Consider the following 16,981-nt stretch of genomic DNA (forward strand, 5'->3'; position numbering starts at 1 on the left):
CAAACAGAGTGAAGCTCAGAAATATGTTGTTTCAAGCTTTTCTCTCTTCTTTTTCCTAGCAATTGTAGAAAAAAAAAAAAAAAATACAAGGTTGTAATTAAAAGTTTAATAGCAGCTGCTTGGTCTAAAATGACCTCAAGGTGGTATTCTTCTTTTCATCTTTCTCTTTTCTTTGCTAATTTACAGGAGGGCTAATTCCTCTTTTATTTTTTATTTTTTTTACTTTATTTTCCTCCAAAGGCTTTGTTGAAGTGAATGCAAAACTTTGACTTTTGTCTCTTCATATTTAGAATAATCTTTTCCTTGTCACATTCTTAACATTTTATTGCATCCACTTTCATTCCATTGTGAATGTCCCTTGTGCTCTAAGTCCAATTTTCTGCTTTTACCTCACAGTGCTTAAACTATCCATTCTATTCTGCTCTGTTTTCATCAAGAACCAGCCCTTAGCAACTAGATAACAGCCTGAAGATTTCTTCTTTTCACACACTATAATACATCTTTTCTCTTCCAAAGAGATTTCTGGAGCTCATCAAATACCTGTGTTACAGAACAATGCCTCCACGTGCTTTCTCTTTAGTATCTCTTCTCTTTAGAGAACTTTGAAATGCTAACTTATTTATTACTCCGCTAAAGAGAAAGCAAACATTTTCATCAATCATGTTGAATGCTTTTGTGCTCCTTTTTTATAATGTAGATATAATCTCTGGAAAGCTCTTGGCTGCAAATTTGTTAAAGAAAGCCAAGAATTTCTTTAATAATTAGTGCTGCATTCATTATACAGGACCAAGCTCTTGCAAGTAGTGCTGGCATTATCTTTGGATTCCAGTCCTGTGTTTACATGCTTTCATGAAGGCAAAATGCCCATACAACAAAGCAGAAACACGTGTGCTGGAAGAGTCTTAAAGACCATGCTGGCCTCCCTACATCCTGCTTCTGGTTTGGCTCAGTATCCTCATCCTTTCCAGAGCACTGCACTATGATTTACAGATTGCAGAGCACAGAGTACAGCTACCAGAGGCTGCAGATGAAGTGAAAATTACCCCTTGTCAGTCCCGGCCACTTCCTTCTCTTGAACACATGGAGCAGCAGGGAGTATGAGCGTGGTGCTACCCTGCCTGGTAGCCAAGCATACCAGCCACGCAGGGGTAGCACACAAGCTCAGTGGATGTGTGCCTTTAGTGCCAAAGCTCCCCAACTACACGTCTGCTCTGCCATGCTACTCAGCAGAGCCCCAATCTTATAATAGTAAAATTGATACTATTTTCAGCTAAAAGTTTGACAAAGACATACACCAGCTATGGTGACGTAGAAAAGTGGGAGCTCACTGTGTGTCTTTGTTCTGTGCTCTGTGACAACAGATTATTTTCCTATCCCTGTATGATCAGCAAGTTCTTTTGTTTTTATTTTAAACAGACGTGTACATGTTGAGGCTCATAACCAACAAATGGTTATAATGCCATAGCTGAACACTGAGCTTTGCAATTAAATAAATAAATAAATAAATAAGGAAAAAAGAAAAAAGAGGTGAAATAAGAAAAAAATAAACAAAAAGCATTAACACATTGAAGCATGCAATTAGACATTATGAATATGATAATAATCAAAGAAATTAAGATCTAAAAGAGATTTTTTATTTATTATATCAATAAGATGTCAATACAAAGTAGAACTTGGTTTCTCTCACATTTTTGCTCTCTTAAAACTGTTGTGTGTGGGTTTTTTTTCTGCATGAATGTTAAATGTATGGCAATTAATGTACATGCAGCCCTTCTGATGTCCCAATTGGACAGTCAGCTCAATCAAGTAAATCTACAGGAAAGCGAAGAATGTGACAATGTGTACTAGGGTGTTTAACTGCTAGACATCTAACCACAGCGGCAGTACCTGTGTTGAAAAATAGCATTCCTGTAACCATCCAGTAACCAGTGAGTGTTCGGTGCAGTCTAAGTTCAATTACTAGTAGATTATTTCTGGAAAGCATAAGTAAAATTTGCTCAAGTTTGCATCCACAAACTTGAAAAACTGAATTACCCTACTTACAGGCTTTTGATGAACAGCATTTTCCCACCAACAAGCACTGAGTCAATGGTTTAAAACAAAGAGAACTGTACTGGGCAGAAGGAAGAAGCACAGAACAAAATTGGGAAAGCCAGCAATAGAAATGAATCTGCCATGCCTATTAAGTAGGATTTCTATCTCCCCAGGTTGTTTTGGCAATAGTGCTAACCTTAGTTGCCCTCTTGCAGCAGTAAGTGGCTAATGAGGCAGAGTAGTCTATCAATCACTGCCTCCATCAGAATGCTACTGCAGACTGTTGTCCATATTTAGAGTAGATCCATCCCTCAGTCTAAAAGGGCACAATGCTCTGGGACTTTACCTGCCAGCATAGATGAGGCACACAGGAGGATGGTTTTCAGAATTCAGCCCCTGCATCTCAGTTGGCCTCAATCCAACTGAGAGCTCAGAAGGTGCAGATGACTGAAGAATTTCTTTCAAAGATGTGCTGAACTTCCAGATGGAAATGGGTGATATTCATGACCTGGAGAGGGTCATACCATCAGCTGGAGACTCCAGACTGCTTTGGTCATCTTGTATATGCAAGCAGAGGAAATACAGGTTGTAGAATTGATCAGAGGACCTTTTATGCTGTTTATATAAATATCTTTACTCTCTACAACCTTGGACTGTATCATAGCTTTAGGTCAAGCTTCCTGTATAGTTTTAAAGACATGAGTACCTCAAAACAGGATGCTCAGCAGCCAGAACGTTGAGCAAGTAGTTGCCTAATCAGCAGAGTATGTTAAATCAGGAGTGACTCATAAATGAAGCTCTTCTGAACCATCTCTACCACTTTCTTCCAGGTGAGGTGTGTGTCCTGGCAAGCACCCAAAGAGCTTTTTTTTCAAAAGCTGTACAGGGATGACTCTTCCCTTTCAGAGCACAGATGCAGCAAAACAGAGGCAGCCTTAGGCCAAGGTCTATCCAAAGGGATTCAAAGCTATGTCGCATGGCCTCTCCCTGGTCTAGAGAAGAGGTGGGAAGATGGCTACACCAAGCATTTGCGTGTGCCAAAAATCTGAAAGTTTTAAACTTATGAGAATCCCTAAATTACCATTCAATCCTTAACTATAAGTATTTTATATATTTAATATTTATATAATTATTTTAAATCCAAGGTGTTTTTTTTCTTTTCTTCTCTTACATTCCTTACCTTTATTCTGAAGTTGTTTTCTTTATTATTGCTCATGCATGAGTTAGATACAACATTCTTGTGATGGCATCCTTGCTACATTGTTCACCTACAGAAATAACTGCAGAATGAGAATTAATAGTACCATCAGCAGAGAGTAGTGCTTACCCTAATATTTTATAAAGTGCTTCAGTGTAGGTCTATAAATTGTGAAAATAATTTTAGATATTTATAAGGAAATATTTTAAAGAGATGGCTTTACAAAACACCATAGGGAATGCATAATTTTTAATCTTAAATTAGGATCTATTTTTTCTTTTCAGTAGAAAAATGTTACAAGTTAGGAATTAATTGTCTCATAATTGATTGATAATTTTGCCTCCTGCTGTGTGCAGAAAGCTATTGGATGACAGCATATCGTTCTCAACAGCAGGAAAAAATATCAGTCATTATGGGACAATTAGTTCCAATTTCCACTATTTCTCTTTCTATGTGCTGATAAGATTGCCTTCAAACAGTAAGTACAGTAATCAACCATAAATATTTTATTTTATTTTATTTTATTTTATTTTATTTTATTTTATTTTATTTTATTTTATTTTATTTCATTTCATTTCATTTCATTTCATTTCATTTCAACTTTAAAAAAATCTGAATGCAGATGCTTCCTGCACCCCTGTACTCTTCTTTCCTGGATTGGTGATATTCTTGAAAAAGTGACTTCCACATAGCTGCAGTTAGCAGAACCTGTCACAGCCAGTCAGCTTACTTTCATAGTTTTGCCAGGTTGTTCCTCATTTCAGTGCTGCGGTCATGTGGCTGAAGAAATCTCTGAAAATCTTTTTATAAAAGTTTGTAAAAACTGTGTATTTCCCTACAAAGCTGCTATCTGTTTATAAAACTGCAAAACTGTTTATTATAAAATTCTTGGACTCAGACTCACATTGTTTGCTTTGCTGACAGTCAAGTCATAATACTTTCTTAGTCACCTCATAGCAAGCATTGTAGTATGTCATTTGTGCATACATGATAAATATGTACCCATGATGTATATATACACAGGTATAGTTGTACAAGCACAAGTACTTTGCATTACCTGGTTGATATACGTGTGGTGAGCTATTGAGGTTTTTAATACTAGATTGCTTGTATCTGAAAAATCTAAATCCTTTGTCACACAGAATTTGCAAAACTTGATCTACATAATTCAGTCACATGTGAGCATTTTTCCCATTAGTACACTTAGGTGACACATTTTAGAGCTTTAATGCCAAAGACCAACTGTTTACATTTTTCTAAATGCCAGCTATGTAATTTTATCATAAGATCTCAAAAACTAAATGAGCTCTTCCCTTCTCCCACCTACCACCAGTAACACAGCCCAAATTTTATGTGCTTGCCTACAAGTATGCCTTTGGGTATAACTGCTTAACCTGCAGTAGGTTCTCAGAGATATAATCAACTGATCTTTGAAATTTAGTTAATAATAGCATTCATGATGCACAGAAAGAATAAAATCTTGCTCATGTTCTCTTAGCTTTTTATACTGAATATATAACAGAAAAAAAAAAAAAAGTATTGAAGCTGAAATGTGATACTCATTAAATTCAGCATATATGATTGAATATACATAGGGAGCAGATCTTTTTTCAGAAGGAAGGTGCCATTTTTGTATAGTAACTTGTCAGAGTAGAATCACACTCAGAGTTGCCAATTATTTCACAGCCTAAGTCCAGGATTTAACTAATCTGTGAGGTAGCAGAGAATTGTACATCTCAGGTCCCCCCTGTATTTGCTTCTTTAGTTCATGTACCATCCTGCCTGTTCCTAATTAATTTCACTAATCCCACTGTTACTGACTGCAAAAATTGGGACATATAGGAAATCTCAACAGAAGAAAAATTCAAAGATACCAAAACAGGAATATTAATAGTGTTTTTCCCTGTATTATTTTACAATCTCTGTTGTTTTGTTCCTTATGACTTTTTGACATCATAGCTAGTCTCTGTAGCACTTTCCTAGTTTATAGGCTTTATTGGAGACATTGATTGGACAGTAGCCAAATGTGTGAATATAAATTGATTTTATGCAATGTACATAACAAGGATTTTATTGATATAAAGGGCTTCATTATTTGTGAGATTACTCTAAAATGGTTTTGGAACAGCAAGAATTCTCCGTGGACTGTATTAGAATTTCATGCTTAAATGCAGCTGAACACTAATTTTTATATGAATTCTTTTGTCTTACACTGCTGTATAAAGGAAGTCTGAAAGTAAATACCTGGGGAGTAGAAATGCAGATTACAGCTTCAGGAAACAAGATGCAAGTGTGAAAGATGACAGAATGATCATGTGGGAGGAAATTGCTGTAGTTTCTTTCCCTCATTCCTATTCATAACTCTAGCTAGTATCAAGGACCTCAGTCATTTTGGAACAGCATTGCAGCAATAGAGGAAGGCAAAGGGGTTAAATTATACATATTCTGATGCTTTGACAGCTTTGGTAACCTCGCTGCTGCTGAAACATGACAACAATGTCAACATCCAGAGAGACAGGCCTGTCTCCAGCCCCATTACCCCGAAAAATCAAAAGAAATGCTCCACTAAGAAATATCATATACTTAGGGGAAAGTAATAGTTTCAGAACGCAGTCAGGGAAATACGCATTTATATAGTGAATCTGTGCACAGGGCTCGCTACTCTTGACTTGCCACATTACTCCTTCCTCTTGACTTTTATGTTTCTCTGTGAGCTATTCTGGCTCCTCTGGCTCTTGCATTGAGGAAAGTGAGTTTGAAGTGCAGTCAAAAAATTATGGCTTTTAGCTGGAAAAAAATAGCGTTAGCTTCACTGTTCTCACTTAAATTAACAGCAGGCTTATCAACTACTTAAGGGGTGTCTGAAAATATCATTTTGCATAGTTTGGTATGCAGATCACTGCATACAGTGATTAGCTGTTCATAGTTCATGTATCAGCAGACTGAGGTTCTTTCTGAAAAGAGAAGCCAAGGTTTCCCTTACAGAGACTCTGCAACATGAGATATTTCAGAGCCCTGTGTGTTGAATAGCTCCACCTTATTTAGTAAGGGTGATCAGGAAACTAAAAGAGAAACATACATATTTTACCATGTACTGAGGAGTTTGTCTTACTCCAATTTTCACCAAAATAAATCAGATGGCTATAAAAAAAAATCAGATGGCTTACCATACACTGGGCAGATCATTTTCAGTGACATTGGCTTTGAAACATGCTTAGAGGTGAAATCATACTTTCTTATCATTTCAATTAAATAAAACATATTTATTTTATCATTACAGAAAACCGTGAACTATTCTGAGCTTATTCTACATATATTTTATGTTTATTAAACATAAAATTAATTTTAAAAGTTAAGCGGGTTAAGAAAAGTACACAGAGATATGGATATTATTTAAATATAACCCATACTTAGATAACAGGCTTTCAGTGTGAATATGAGGTTGAAAATCTTACAAGATTTCATTTTCCCCTGACTTTTCAGATGCTTCACATGCATGCTTTGCCTCAATACTAGAGGAGGTCTAAGGATGACATTCATATCTAAATACATAAACTTTCCATACAGTTACACTGCCAGAAGCACCTGAAATAATAACTAAATAGATGTCTGAGAAGAGGAGCAAAACATGTTTGAGCCTACAAATAGAAAAGAAAAAAAATAAATAAAAAAGATGAGCTTGGAGTTAGCCATCACATTACTTGCTTTCAGCTGTTTTTCTAAATTGTTTTTTCCTATTTTAAGCAAATTCTGGAGACTGATACTGAGCTCATGCCTAATAATGGGAAGATTTGTTGCCTGTTCTGGGACTGTGCTGTAGATAACTCAGTCTCCTAGTTGGTTCTCAGAACTAACAGTTTTGACTAGCTGTCAAAAATTATTTCTGCCAAGCTCTCCTACTGTCTGCTACCTCGGAGTTGCAACACTTTTGTCTGATTTGGTACGTGACTCCTTTGCCACCCCCACACTTGCTTAAAACTTGGACTCAGAGGTCTCTCCCTTCCACGTATGTGAGGTCTTCATCACATCTAACTAACCATTCCTATATCACAACATGATGTTCTGGCATCCACTGCAGAATCAGTGATGCTCCTTTGACAGGACGCTACTGGCACAGACATTTCTAAAATGAAGCAATAAAGTAGCCATGGACTTCTAGGGACAGATTTAGGTGCCTTATCTTGATTGTTCAGCTAAGCCAAAAAATGTGTTGATGCGTAGCTGTAAACACCATTTTCAAGATCTAATGTAAAGTCGGGGTCTAGAAAGTTTCAGCTGAACTGATGTTTTCCATATGGCAGCAGGAGAAATATTTGTTCTCCACTAAAAGAGGTGCAGAAAAGTGAGTCGTTGAGGGTTTGCTGGGGCGTTTATTGTGCATCTGTAGCAGCACAGATAGGACATCTGAATTCTCCCACCCAAATTCTTCATCAAACCTTTTCTTCCCATGAAATGTTGGCCCTTTGTGTATCTTCACTAAAGCAGTATTAAATATGGATTGCATTGTAAGCCTCTATGGTAGTGGTGAAAAGGCTGTTTTGATATGACATCTTTACTGTGACCTTCCATTCTTCTGAAAATGTAGTTACAGACCCATCTTTACAAAAAGCCGAGAAAGTCTCTTTTTTGAGCTTGTCTTTTAAAATAAATGTCCATTACTGAAGCTAGAAAGATAGCATATTTCATTAATAGGAAGATGAATGAGTATAAAATGTATTATTAACATCCCAGAATACTTCAATCTAGGAAGAGATCGTTTATTGTAGATAGCTTTAGACATTCTGGTAATGTTCCCATCTTCTTAGTGATGAATTAATTTCATTAAAAACAGTCTAATGGAATAAGGTAAATTTTCAGTGTGGTGTCAAACCTCTCTCTGGTAACACTGACTGTACCCTGGACAAAGCAGCACTGAAAGCTGATAGTTTTTTCTCTCTCAGTGCATGGTAACTGTAAACAGGAATGCCAGAGAAACAGAAGTGATGTTTATGTGTAATTTTTTTCTTTCTTGGATAAGTGTTGTGATTATATCCCAAGCTGAATATAACTGCTGAGCTGAACATGTTTGGGATGCTGAAAAGATAAAGCTGTACAGGAAATACTATTTAGCAATCTAGATGCCAATTTACAACTTGGCATGTTTATTGGGGTTCAGTGACCAGCTCTGTCACAGTTACAGCAATAACCATTGAACAAATGGTGACAATTACTTCTGAAAACTTATAAAGTTCCTCAGAGTAACACTATATTTTTACATGTTCAATAACCGCATTTAAATATTTAGTATGGCAGAAAAATCTGAGAAGTCGCAATGTAAAATGGCACTCTCCAACTAATCTCTAATTGTGGGAGAACGATTTGGTCAGCATGGCATGTCTGATCTATTCACCATCTCACTCCACCCTGTTTGTATTCAGCAGGTAAGGGAAGAAGTTAGCAAAATTGTATTGACTGAAATCCATGCAGAAGGAATACACCAATTTTCTGTGCTTGGGATTAAGTATTCACTAAATCCTTCAGCGGATGCTATGGTATACCTGCTGTAACTTAACCAAATAGAACCCATTCAAAATCTCTGTGATGTTATTGGAGCTCCCTCCCTTCCCTTCCCTTCCCTTCCCTTCCCTTCCCTTCCCTTCCCTTCCCTTCCCTTCCCTTCCCTTCCCTTCCCTTCCCTTCCCTTCCCTTCCCTTCCCTTCCCTTCCCTTCCCTTCCCTTCCCTTCCCTTCCCTTCCCTGGCAGTCAGCCAATACTTTGTACCTCCGTGAGGAAATATATTCCTTTTTGTGAATCTCTGGGGTGCATTTGTATATTATTCAGATTCTTCCTTTTCAGAGGAAATTATGTACAAATTTTGTAGATGTCTGAGCTGATACTTGTTTTTGTCAATTTTTTTCTTGCATAGGGAATAGTAAGGTTCTAAATCCCCAACATCCTCAAGGGTTCAAATCATCATCTCTGCATTTTCAGTCAACACTTCCTACTTCTGGATATAAACAACAAGCATTACTTCCAAGCATTCCATGTATTTTTTTTCAGGGTTTTTGTTTGTTTGTTTATTTGTTTGTCTTACATCTGTTTAGTAAGGATTTTAGTCAGAATGGACAGTGTATAACAAAGAATAAGCATGCTCAAGCAATATAGTCTTTATAGAAGCATGTAAATGAAATAACAATTTTATTTATGACTACAAATGTACTCCTAGTTATGACTGCATGTTGCACATGCAACATACAGCATTTCATGCCTAGCAGTATCACCATTGTAGTGAACACTGCACTGGAAATCATAATTGAATTCTACGACATTTAATTTTTTAACCTATAAAAAATTTTTGCTTTCAACTGCCATTTCAAAAATGGCAGGTAATCTGCTAGTCTTTTGTAGATCTTTACCTTTAGCAATGCACTGCAGCATTAAAGTAACCCCTTTTTTTTGTAAAAGGCAATTTAAATCTAATTATCCAGTACTCTGCAGTCTCTAATAATATGGCAGTGTTTATACCATTATTGTGGGAAGCTGCTGCAGTGTTACAATAATAGAAGCCATCAGATGTTATCTCTTTAAGGGAGTGGGCATGTGCTCTTCAGAAAATTCTTTACTGCAGACAGCTTCTTCTGAGACAAGATGCTTTTTCAGCCCCTTCACACCTATTTAAAATATCAGGACAGTGTCATTGGCGTGTAAAGGTCGAAGGCTCTGTAGCAAGTCTCAAAGCATTTCTGCATGCCTCATTAGATGTAGTGACCTCTAACTGCACTAGGACTCTACTGAGGCTTGTTCCTGGAGATTAGAGAAATACTCTATTTTGTTATTTTTCCTTGTTTTGGATAAAGGAAAGTGTAACACTAAAAAATTTTTTTCTCCTAATATATTTTCAAAATATAGCTCCAAAACTGGAAGCAAATAAATTACATTTGCCTTAATTTTTAATTAGCTGAAAGTCATCACTGCAAATTGTGTCTTCCATTACAAAATAAAATAGTCAACTGCCAGGCCTGAAATAATTAAGCAATATATTATAATTAAGCAATTTAATTTTGATTTAATTATGATATATCATACAACTTTTCTTCTGATTTAACTGACATTCATTGACAAAATGCTATAATATAAAACAACATTGATGTTTACAGCTGATGGCTCTGCATGTTTTGCTTCATAGTATTTGGCATTCATCAGAGCATATGGAAAAAGTCTCCCAGTCTGAGAGAGCTGGCACATTATTCCATACTACACAAATTATGCACTACATGTTTTTCCCGATTGTTATTGTGGGAGGCAAGTGGGGAAATCTTTGCAGACATCAGACTTGAGCCAAAGTTCATGGCTATTAACTGGAATGTTTCCAACAGCTTTGGTCTGCTTTAGATAGTGAACTGCTCCTGTGTTGTTACAGGCAAATAGATAAGACTGCTTGCATATGAAATATTTATGTAGCTACATCACACACATATTCTGTGTCAACGTCAACACGATTTTATATTAGGCTAGAGACTGTGAGGGCAAAGGCGGGAGCAATGGGCGGGCAGGGAATACTGCTTCATTCAGTGCTGCGTCGATAAAATGGCTGCAAAATATCCATTACATTGCTTCTTCAGAATAAGGCCAATCCCCTATTTAGTTAAAATCTTTTTCATCAAATGACGGTATTAAAGGATGACTTCTGTTCCAGAATACACTTAAACACAAACCCCTGCTTAATGATGGGAATGGTCAGGGTGATTTCCAAAGGTTTGTTCTTCCTGCAGTGAGGCATGTGGTAGGAGATCTTCCTTACTGTGGGCTTACAGAAGAAAAGTTGAAGGACAAAAAGCCAATCCTCATTTGGATTTAGTGATTTGAGTACTTTTCAGCAACATCCATTGCTGCAGTCAGATTGCATGCAGTCAGATGCTCATGCTCCTTTAATTTTGATGTGTTGCCTTTTTTCATCTGATGTTTAAAATTCTCAGCACAAGGTCAAAGGCCAAGTTTCTTTTGGGACTGAGAGCAATTGTATGCTCAGAGCAATAATGAATGTTTGTTATCTTTCAAGCCCTTTCTCCCTTTGGTTTTCTGAAGGAAAACAGAGTGTGATTATTCAGATTAGTGATATTTAGGATGCAGGAGAAAATCAGAACATTGTGTTCAGAATCAATGTAAACATTTCAGCCAACCTTCTGGTGATACTGAAATTGCATTGTACGTCTCATCTCACCTTCACCCCGCAGGCCCCAAATTCTTCGCTTTGTACCATAAGCTCAAGCAGAGGTTTTGCAGAATGCCCATTAAACATTAAATGAAAAATATGCCAATGTAGGATTATGTTTGTGACAGTCTTTCAGATTCTTCAATATGGCTGCTACAGATGTCGTGGCTTCATGAATACACCAATGAGACATGTGAATAATTTAACAGAATATTGTCAGTAGCAAATGTCACACAAAATAACTGGAAGGAAAATTGCCTTCAATAAATGAAGATAAAAATGGATGCAAATCAATTTATTTTTAATATACAACTTGCTTAAGTATAAAACAATAGGTTATTACTTTGGCAAGAAAGCTTGAAGTGTTTTTATTATATTCTTATCACTTCATTTATTTTATGTAGAAACTTTGGCTATTATCTGCACTTCTGTAACTCTCCTGGATAAATAATTCTGTAAATACACTGTGAAATTTGCACATAGGGAGCACTTATTACCCCCTGTACTTATACTTTCAAAATTGAAGAGCAAAAGGTAAATCTGCATGAGAGTTTTACAGGAATTTTGAGGTTGCAATTTCAGCAGTTCAAGAATCAACGTTATTGGAAAAGAACTCTAAGCACTAAAATGATTCTGTCTGAAATTAACCCCGCAAAAGACTTCTTTCTGGTCTAATAAATATTGTATGAAGAACACGAAGCAGTATGCTGATGCAGTCATATTTACCCAGTAAGCATGAGCACCAAGTGATATTCTGCCTATTTCGTCGTTTATTGACATGAGATCCACTTTCATGATGTAAATATTATTTTTCTTTTTTTTCCCAACAGCAGCTTCCACAGGGGTTAAAATGGTGAGTGAAAGCCATCATGAGGCCCTGGCAGCACCGCCAGCTACCACAGTAGCAGCAGCTCCTCCAAGTAATGTCACTGAACCAGCCAGTCCCGGAGGAGGGGGAGGAAAAGAAGATGCATTTTCTAAATTAAAAGAGAAGTTCATGAATGAACTGAACAAAATTCCATGTAAGTAAAACTTGATTGATTAAATGCTTTTGCTGGCAGATTAGATTTAACTTGAAATTTTCATCTTTGTCATTTATTTAGAGTGCAGACTAAATGTTTTCAAACTAGAAAAATCAGAAGATAAGCTCCTCAGAATTAATTGTAGTAGAAAAGATAAGAACAAACTCATATGTGATTTGAGCCTATTCTTGATATGTCATTGTAACTTTTCCAACAAATTATTGCTGAAACTTCAGAGCTGGACTTCACAGTGGCCACAGGATTGAAGTATCTCCTAACAGTAATGCTTCTGGTTTCATGTGTATTATAAATAGTGTGGCCACAGTACCTTAAAGCAGAATTTGGCTTCAAACCATAAATACTGAGAAATAAAGTAACTGTGTATCTTTGGGGACTTTTAAAGTACCAGTGTATATTTCTGTTAGTAGCGTTATTTTGGCATTTGTTAGAAAGTGTTGATTCAAAGTTGGGGCATCAGTTTGTACACAAAGCTTTTTGCTGTCTGCTTGAACCTGTTTGGTATGTTTTCATATGCATAGACTGGCATTAAACACTCAACTAATTCAGTATTTTCAGTGTCATTTTATATAAGAAAGAAAAAATCCTCTTTTTTATTATTTTTTGTTGTTATTTAAAATTTAAAAAACACCTAAAGATACAAGCAGATAATTTTGGCATTTTGTAGAAATGAACGTGGACACCGTGTATTTCAATAGCAGGCACTATAGAGACATTCAATCTGTAATTATTTTACTTCAAAAGAATAACTGAATATAAAATATTTTCAAGAAGCTATTTTAACATATATGATAGTTTTCATTTTAGAACTTTATCATTTGTTAAAAGAAATCCTGTTTGACTGATAAAGACAGATAACAAATCAGAATATTAATTGATGTTTTTATCTCTGAAATGTATCTTGGCAATCTGGCAGATGCAGTTTTTGCAAAATTGATAGCAAACAGCTTTGCTCTGTCACTTGAAATTCTCACTTGCAAGAGTAGAGGTGTTACAGTGGTAAGAAGTCCGTCTGTCATTAGTTTGATAATCTGCACAGTCCAGTGCAGACCATACTGAAATGAAATTGCCTGCTGATATCATGGGAAAAACAAAACTGCCAAAAGTAAAAAAAAAAAAAAAAAAAGAGAGAAAAAGAAAAGACAAGATATTGAGGGAAAAATGGTGTACATTCAAAATACTTTCTCTTTTAATTTATAGCTCATCATGCTATATCAATGACGTGGATGACTTTTTTTTTTTTTTTTTTTTTTTTTTTGTAGATATTACTTTATTTTTAAGCTTTTGGTTTCAGAATAGCAAAATAGTGGATTGTTTCCACTGTGTTAGCAACTACAGTTGATAAATCTAGGAAAATACATACATAGGAACTTTGAATGCACTGCTGCATACTTTTTTAAAACAACCCTAAGGACAATTGTAAAGTCCCATTTTGAGAATCTTTCCAAATAAAACTACTCCTGTTTTCATAAAAAGAAAGAAAAAACTACCTTTATATGATGAAATTGCTTGTAAAAGAAAATATACTAGGCCATAGGACAACTCTATTTATGATGAAATACATTTTAGTAGTTATAAAACAAGATGTCTTATGCTGCGAGTAAGAACAGAACATGTTACAGATCCTTTTTCCTAACTTAGAGAAGTTCTTTGAATGTCACATTAAACAAAATAGGAATCTGCTTCCTTAGAGAATTGCAGAAAGTCTTGGTAATCCTGCCCTGGCTCAAAGAATTAATCTAAAACACTGCCTTTTTTGACTAGTTTGATTGTTGACCCGCTTGATCCATTTTCATCTTTATTATTTGTTTTAGCTTCTCCTTCTACCTGTAATAGTCTCCTTTTTGCTTGGCAGAATAGTCTCTTAAAGTTTCCATCAGATCCCTGTCTTGAAAGGCAAGAACAAAATCTTTAAAAATTAGGACTATCAGTGTGTCTTCTTATTACGTCTTGTGTTTTATGCCTCTATTTTTTCCATTCAGTAATAATAGTGCATCTGCCGTTACCCAACAAACATTTATTTGCACTAATGCCTTTCCTTCCAGTTTTAAGATAAAAGCTACTTTTAATTCTTCAAAGACAAAAAAAATAATCTTGATATATTTTTTTGTTTAGAACGTGTAGCTGCTTTATGGGAACAAATATGGTCAAGGCTGTCTGCGCTACGTTTTAAAACTTTTTTAAAAACTTACACTACTTTTACAAAGTTCATCTTAAATTATGACTGTATGAAGTGTATATTGTTGCCTTCATTTTAGACATCCCAACCCTTACCTAAGATCATGCAGGAATTCTGTAGTAGAAAACTGAACCTGGGTGATCACAAATGCCATGCCAGTCCCATGTTTACCTTCTAGAGGTTGGAGATATGATTGGATCTTCTCAGCATCTCCATCAAATAAATGCTGTGACTTTTTAACATAACATCCTGCTTCTTTATACATATATATATATTAATTTTGATGTTTCAAGAAGAAAGTTAAATGTACATTGTACTGCAAAGGGGCAAAGAGCTTGGGTGTGTTGTTTTTTTAATATTTAAATAAGAAATAGTGCTACTGAAATGTTGGCACATTTTGTATCCAAGTAACTTTTGCTTCTCCTTTGAGAACAACAAATACTACATGAATGGACTTTAGTTGGCAGGTCTAAATGTGCTTCTTGCCAATAAACAGCTGTCCTTTATAAACTAACACAAATAGACCACAAAATAAGTTTAATTAGACTGTCTCCAAAACATCATGGGGTAAGGCCAGGCCAGACCAGGCCATGCCGGCCTCATTTCCGTGTCAGAAGATTAAAGCAATTCCTTACTATTTGTTTGTTTTTTGTCAGTAAGCAGTTGTCAGTAAGGTGTTGTTAGCCCCTAACGAAGTTCAGGATTTCATTTTGGGAAGAAAAATTTACAAACCTTTACTAATACAGCTGGTTACAATTTATTTATTTATGTACTTGTGAATCTCTCTTACAACATAGCAGAAAGTAAATTTGTTCCAACAAAATCATTTTGACAGGGTCTTTCTAGGAATTTCTTGCATTGTGAGAGATAAAAAAAAAAAAAAAAAAAAAAAAAAAAAAAAAAAACCAGAAAAATGGTGTAGAAGCCTCTTTGGGATAGCACAGATACTTGAGCCTAAAAACTGTTGTGGCACGTGGACTGTGGACCAGTATGTTCTCTGGTAGATTCAGACTGGACAACCTGACCCTGAATCTTAGACATAGCAGAAAATGACATAGTCAACAAATTCTCAGATCTTTGCTGGCAGGAGACCAGCATGGACCAACATATTTTTTATCTCATGTATTTTCACATTAAAACTTCCAAAGGTCTCTTCATCCTGTCCAGGTTTTGGCTAGGACAGACATATCACCATGTGACAAGGAAGGCTTTGAAAGTTTGCTGGTTACTGGGAGAGTATTTTTCTTGCCAGTGATTTATTGTCTGTGTACAAGAGAGAAATAATTAAATGTTTTAATTGCTTCTGCCTAAGATGACTGCAAATGGAAAATAAGCCATCATGATTTAATGGAAGTATAATAAGATATAACATTGCCATATTGTGAAAAAGCTCACCTGCAATCAACTTAAAGTGATAAAAAGCCCAGCCATAGTAGGGGCTAATTTATAAATATTCTCCTCTTTCTGTCTTTACATCAAAATTCTGTAACATCAAGTCATATTTATATACCCCCCCACAAAAAAAAAAAATTAAAAAAAAAAATCAAATAATGGTGATGACAAAGGTAAAGGTACAGCAAAGTATACCCAGCTGAATAAGTAGTTGTTCCATCCATATGCCTTATATCAGAACAGACATATTTTTAAAATAGTATGTTTTGTAGAACACACAAAAGTCACGAGTTAAATAGGCTAGATATACTTAACTAACTAAAAATATGAGGATCGCCAATAAGATTTCACTCCACAAAACTCCAGGATAGGGTCTGTGCAATTTAAATGACACAGATGTTTCCTCCTGTAATACATTCACCAGAGAAGTCTTACATTTATCAAATGCAAATGCATTTAAAAAAAAAAAAAAAAGAGTAAATAAAAGTTCCAAGAAGAACAGAGGGACAATTTATATTAGTATACATTTATTACAAAAGCAGTGATGCAACATGTAAACCCAGCTGAAATTTTGATTGGTACAAGCTTTTTGTTGATTTGTATCTCTTTAAAGAACATACTCCACATTTTGTGGCAGGAGATTGTAGTCTTCCAAAAACACACAAATCATACAAAATGGTGATTTCCTACCATATATTTCACTCTGAATAATGCGAGTGAGCGAGTGGAATCATTTTATTACAATGAGTCATACAATTAAAGTGCAAGAATCCTGTAAGGTTACTGAGGCATAACTGTGAAGAATTTTGTTCTCCGTTATGTAAATCCTTGCATTTTGGTTGAGAGTGGCTGATTTGCATAATCACAGTACAGTTGTTTTTCAACTGCACTGTGTATAAAAGTCACTCTATCTTAATTGATTCTTATATTTTCTATCCTAGTTTATC

At 35.6% G+C, this 16,981-nt stretch overlaps 1 protein-coding gene across 6 annotated transcripts in view; it reads left to right on the forward strand.

Annotated features, from left to right (window-relative positions):
• Positions 1-16,981, forward strand: part of SYT1 (synaptotagmin 1) — a 354,732-nt gene that overhangs the window by 212,001 nt on the left and 125,750 nt on the right. For 4 of the 6 annotated variants that reach the window (XM_038171613.2, XM_038171643.2, XM_038171628.2 and 1 more), the window contains one exon: positions 12,254-12,445. In XM_038171613.2, the coding sequence (XP_038027541.1) occupies positions 12,274-12,445 (172 nt within the window). In that variant the 5' untranslated portion in view covers positions 12,254-12,273. The remainder of the gene's footprint in view (positions 1-12,253; positions 12,446-16,981) is intronic. The other 2 variants (XM_038171633.2, XM_038171634.2) reach the window with 1 other exon arrangement.

Source organism: Anas platyrhynchos, chromosome 1 (genome assembly GCF_047663525.1).
Source record: "Anas platyrhynchos isolate ZD024472 breed Pekin duck chromosome 1, IASCAAS_PekinDuck_T2T, whole genome shotgun sequence".
Taxonomy (NCBI): domain Eukaryota; kingdom Metazoa; phylum Chordata; class Aves; order Anseriformes; family Anatidae; genus Anas; species Anas platyrhynchos.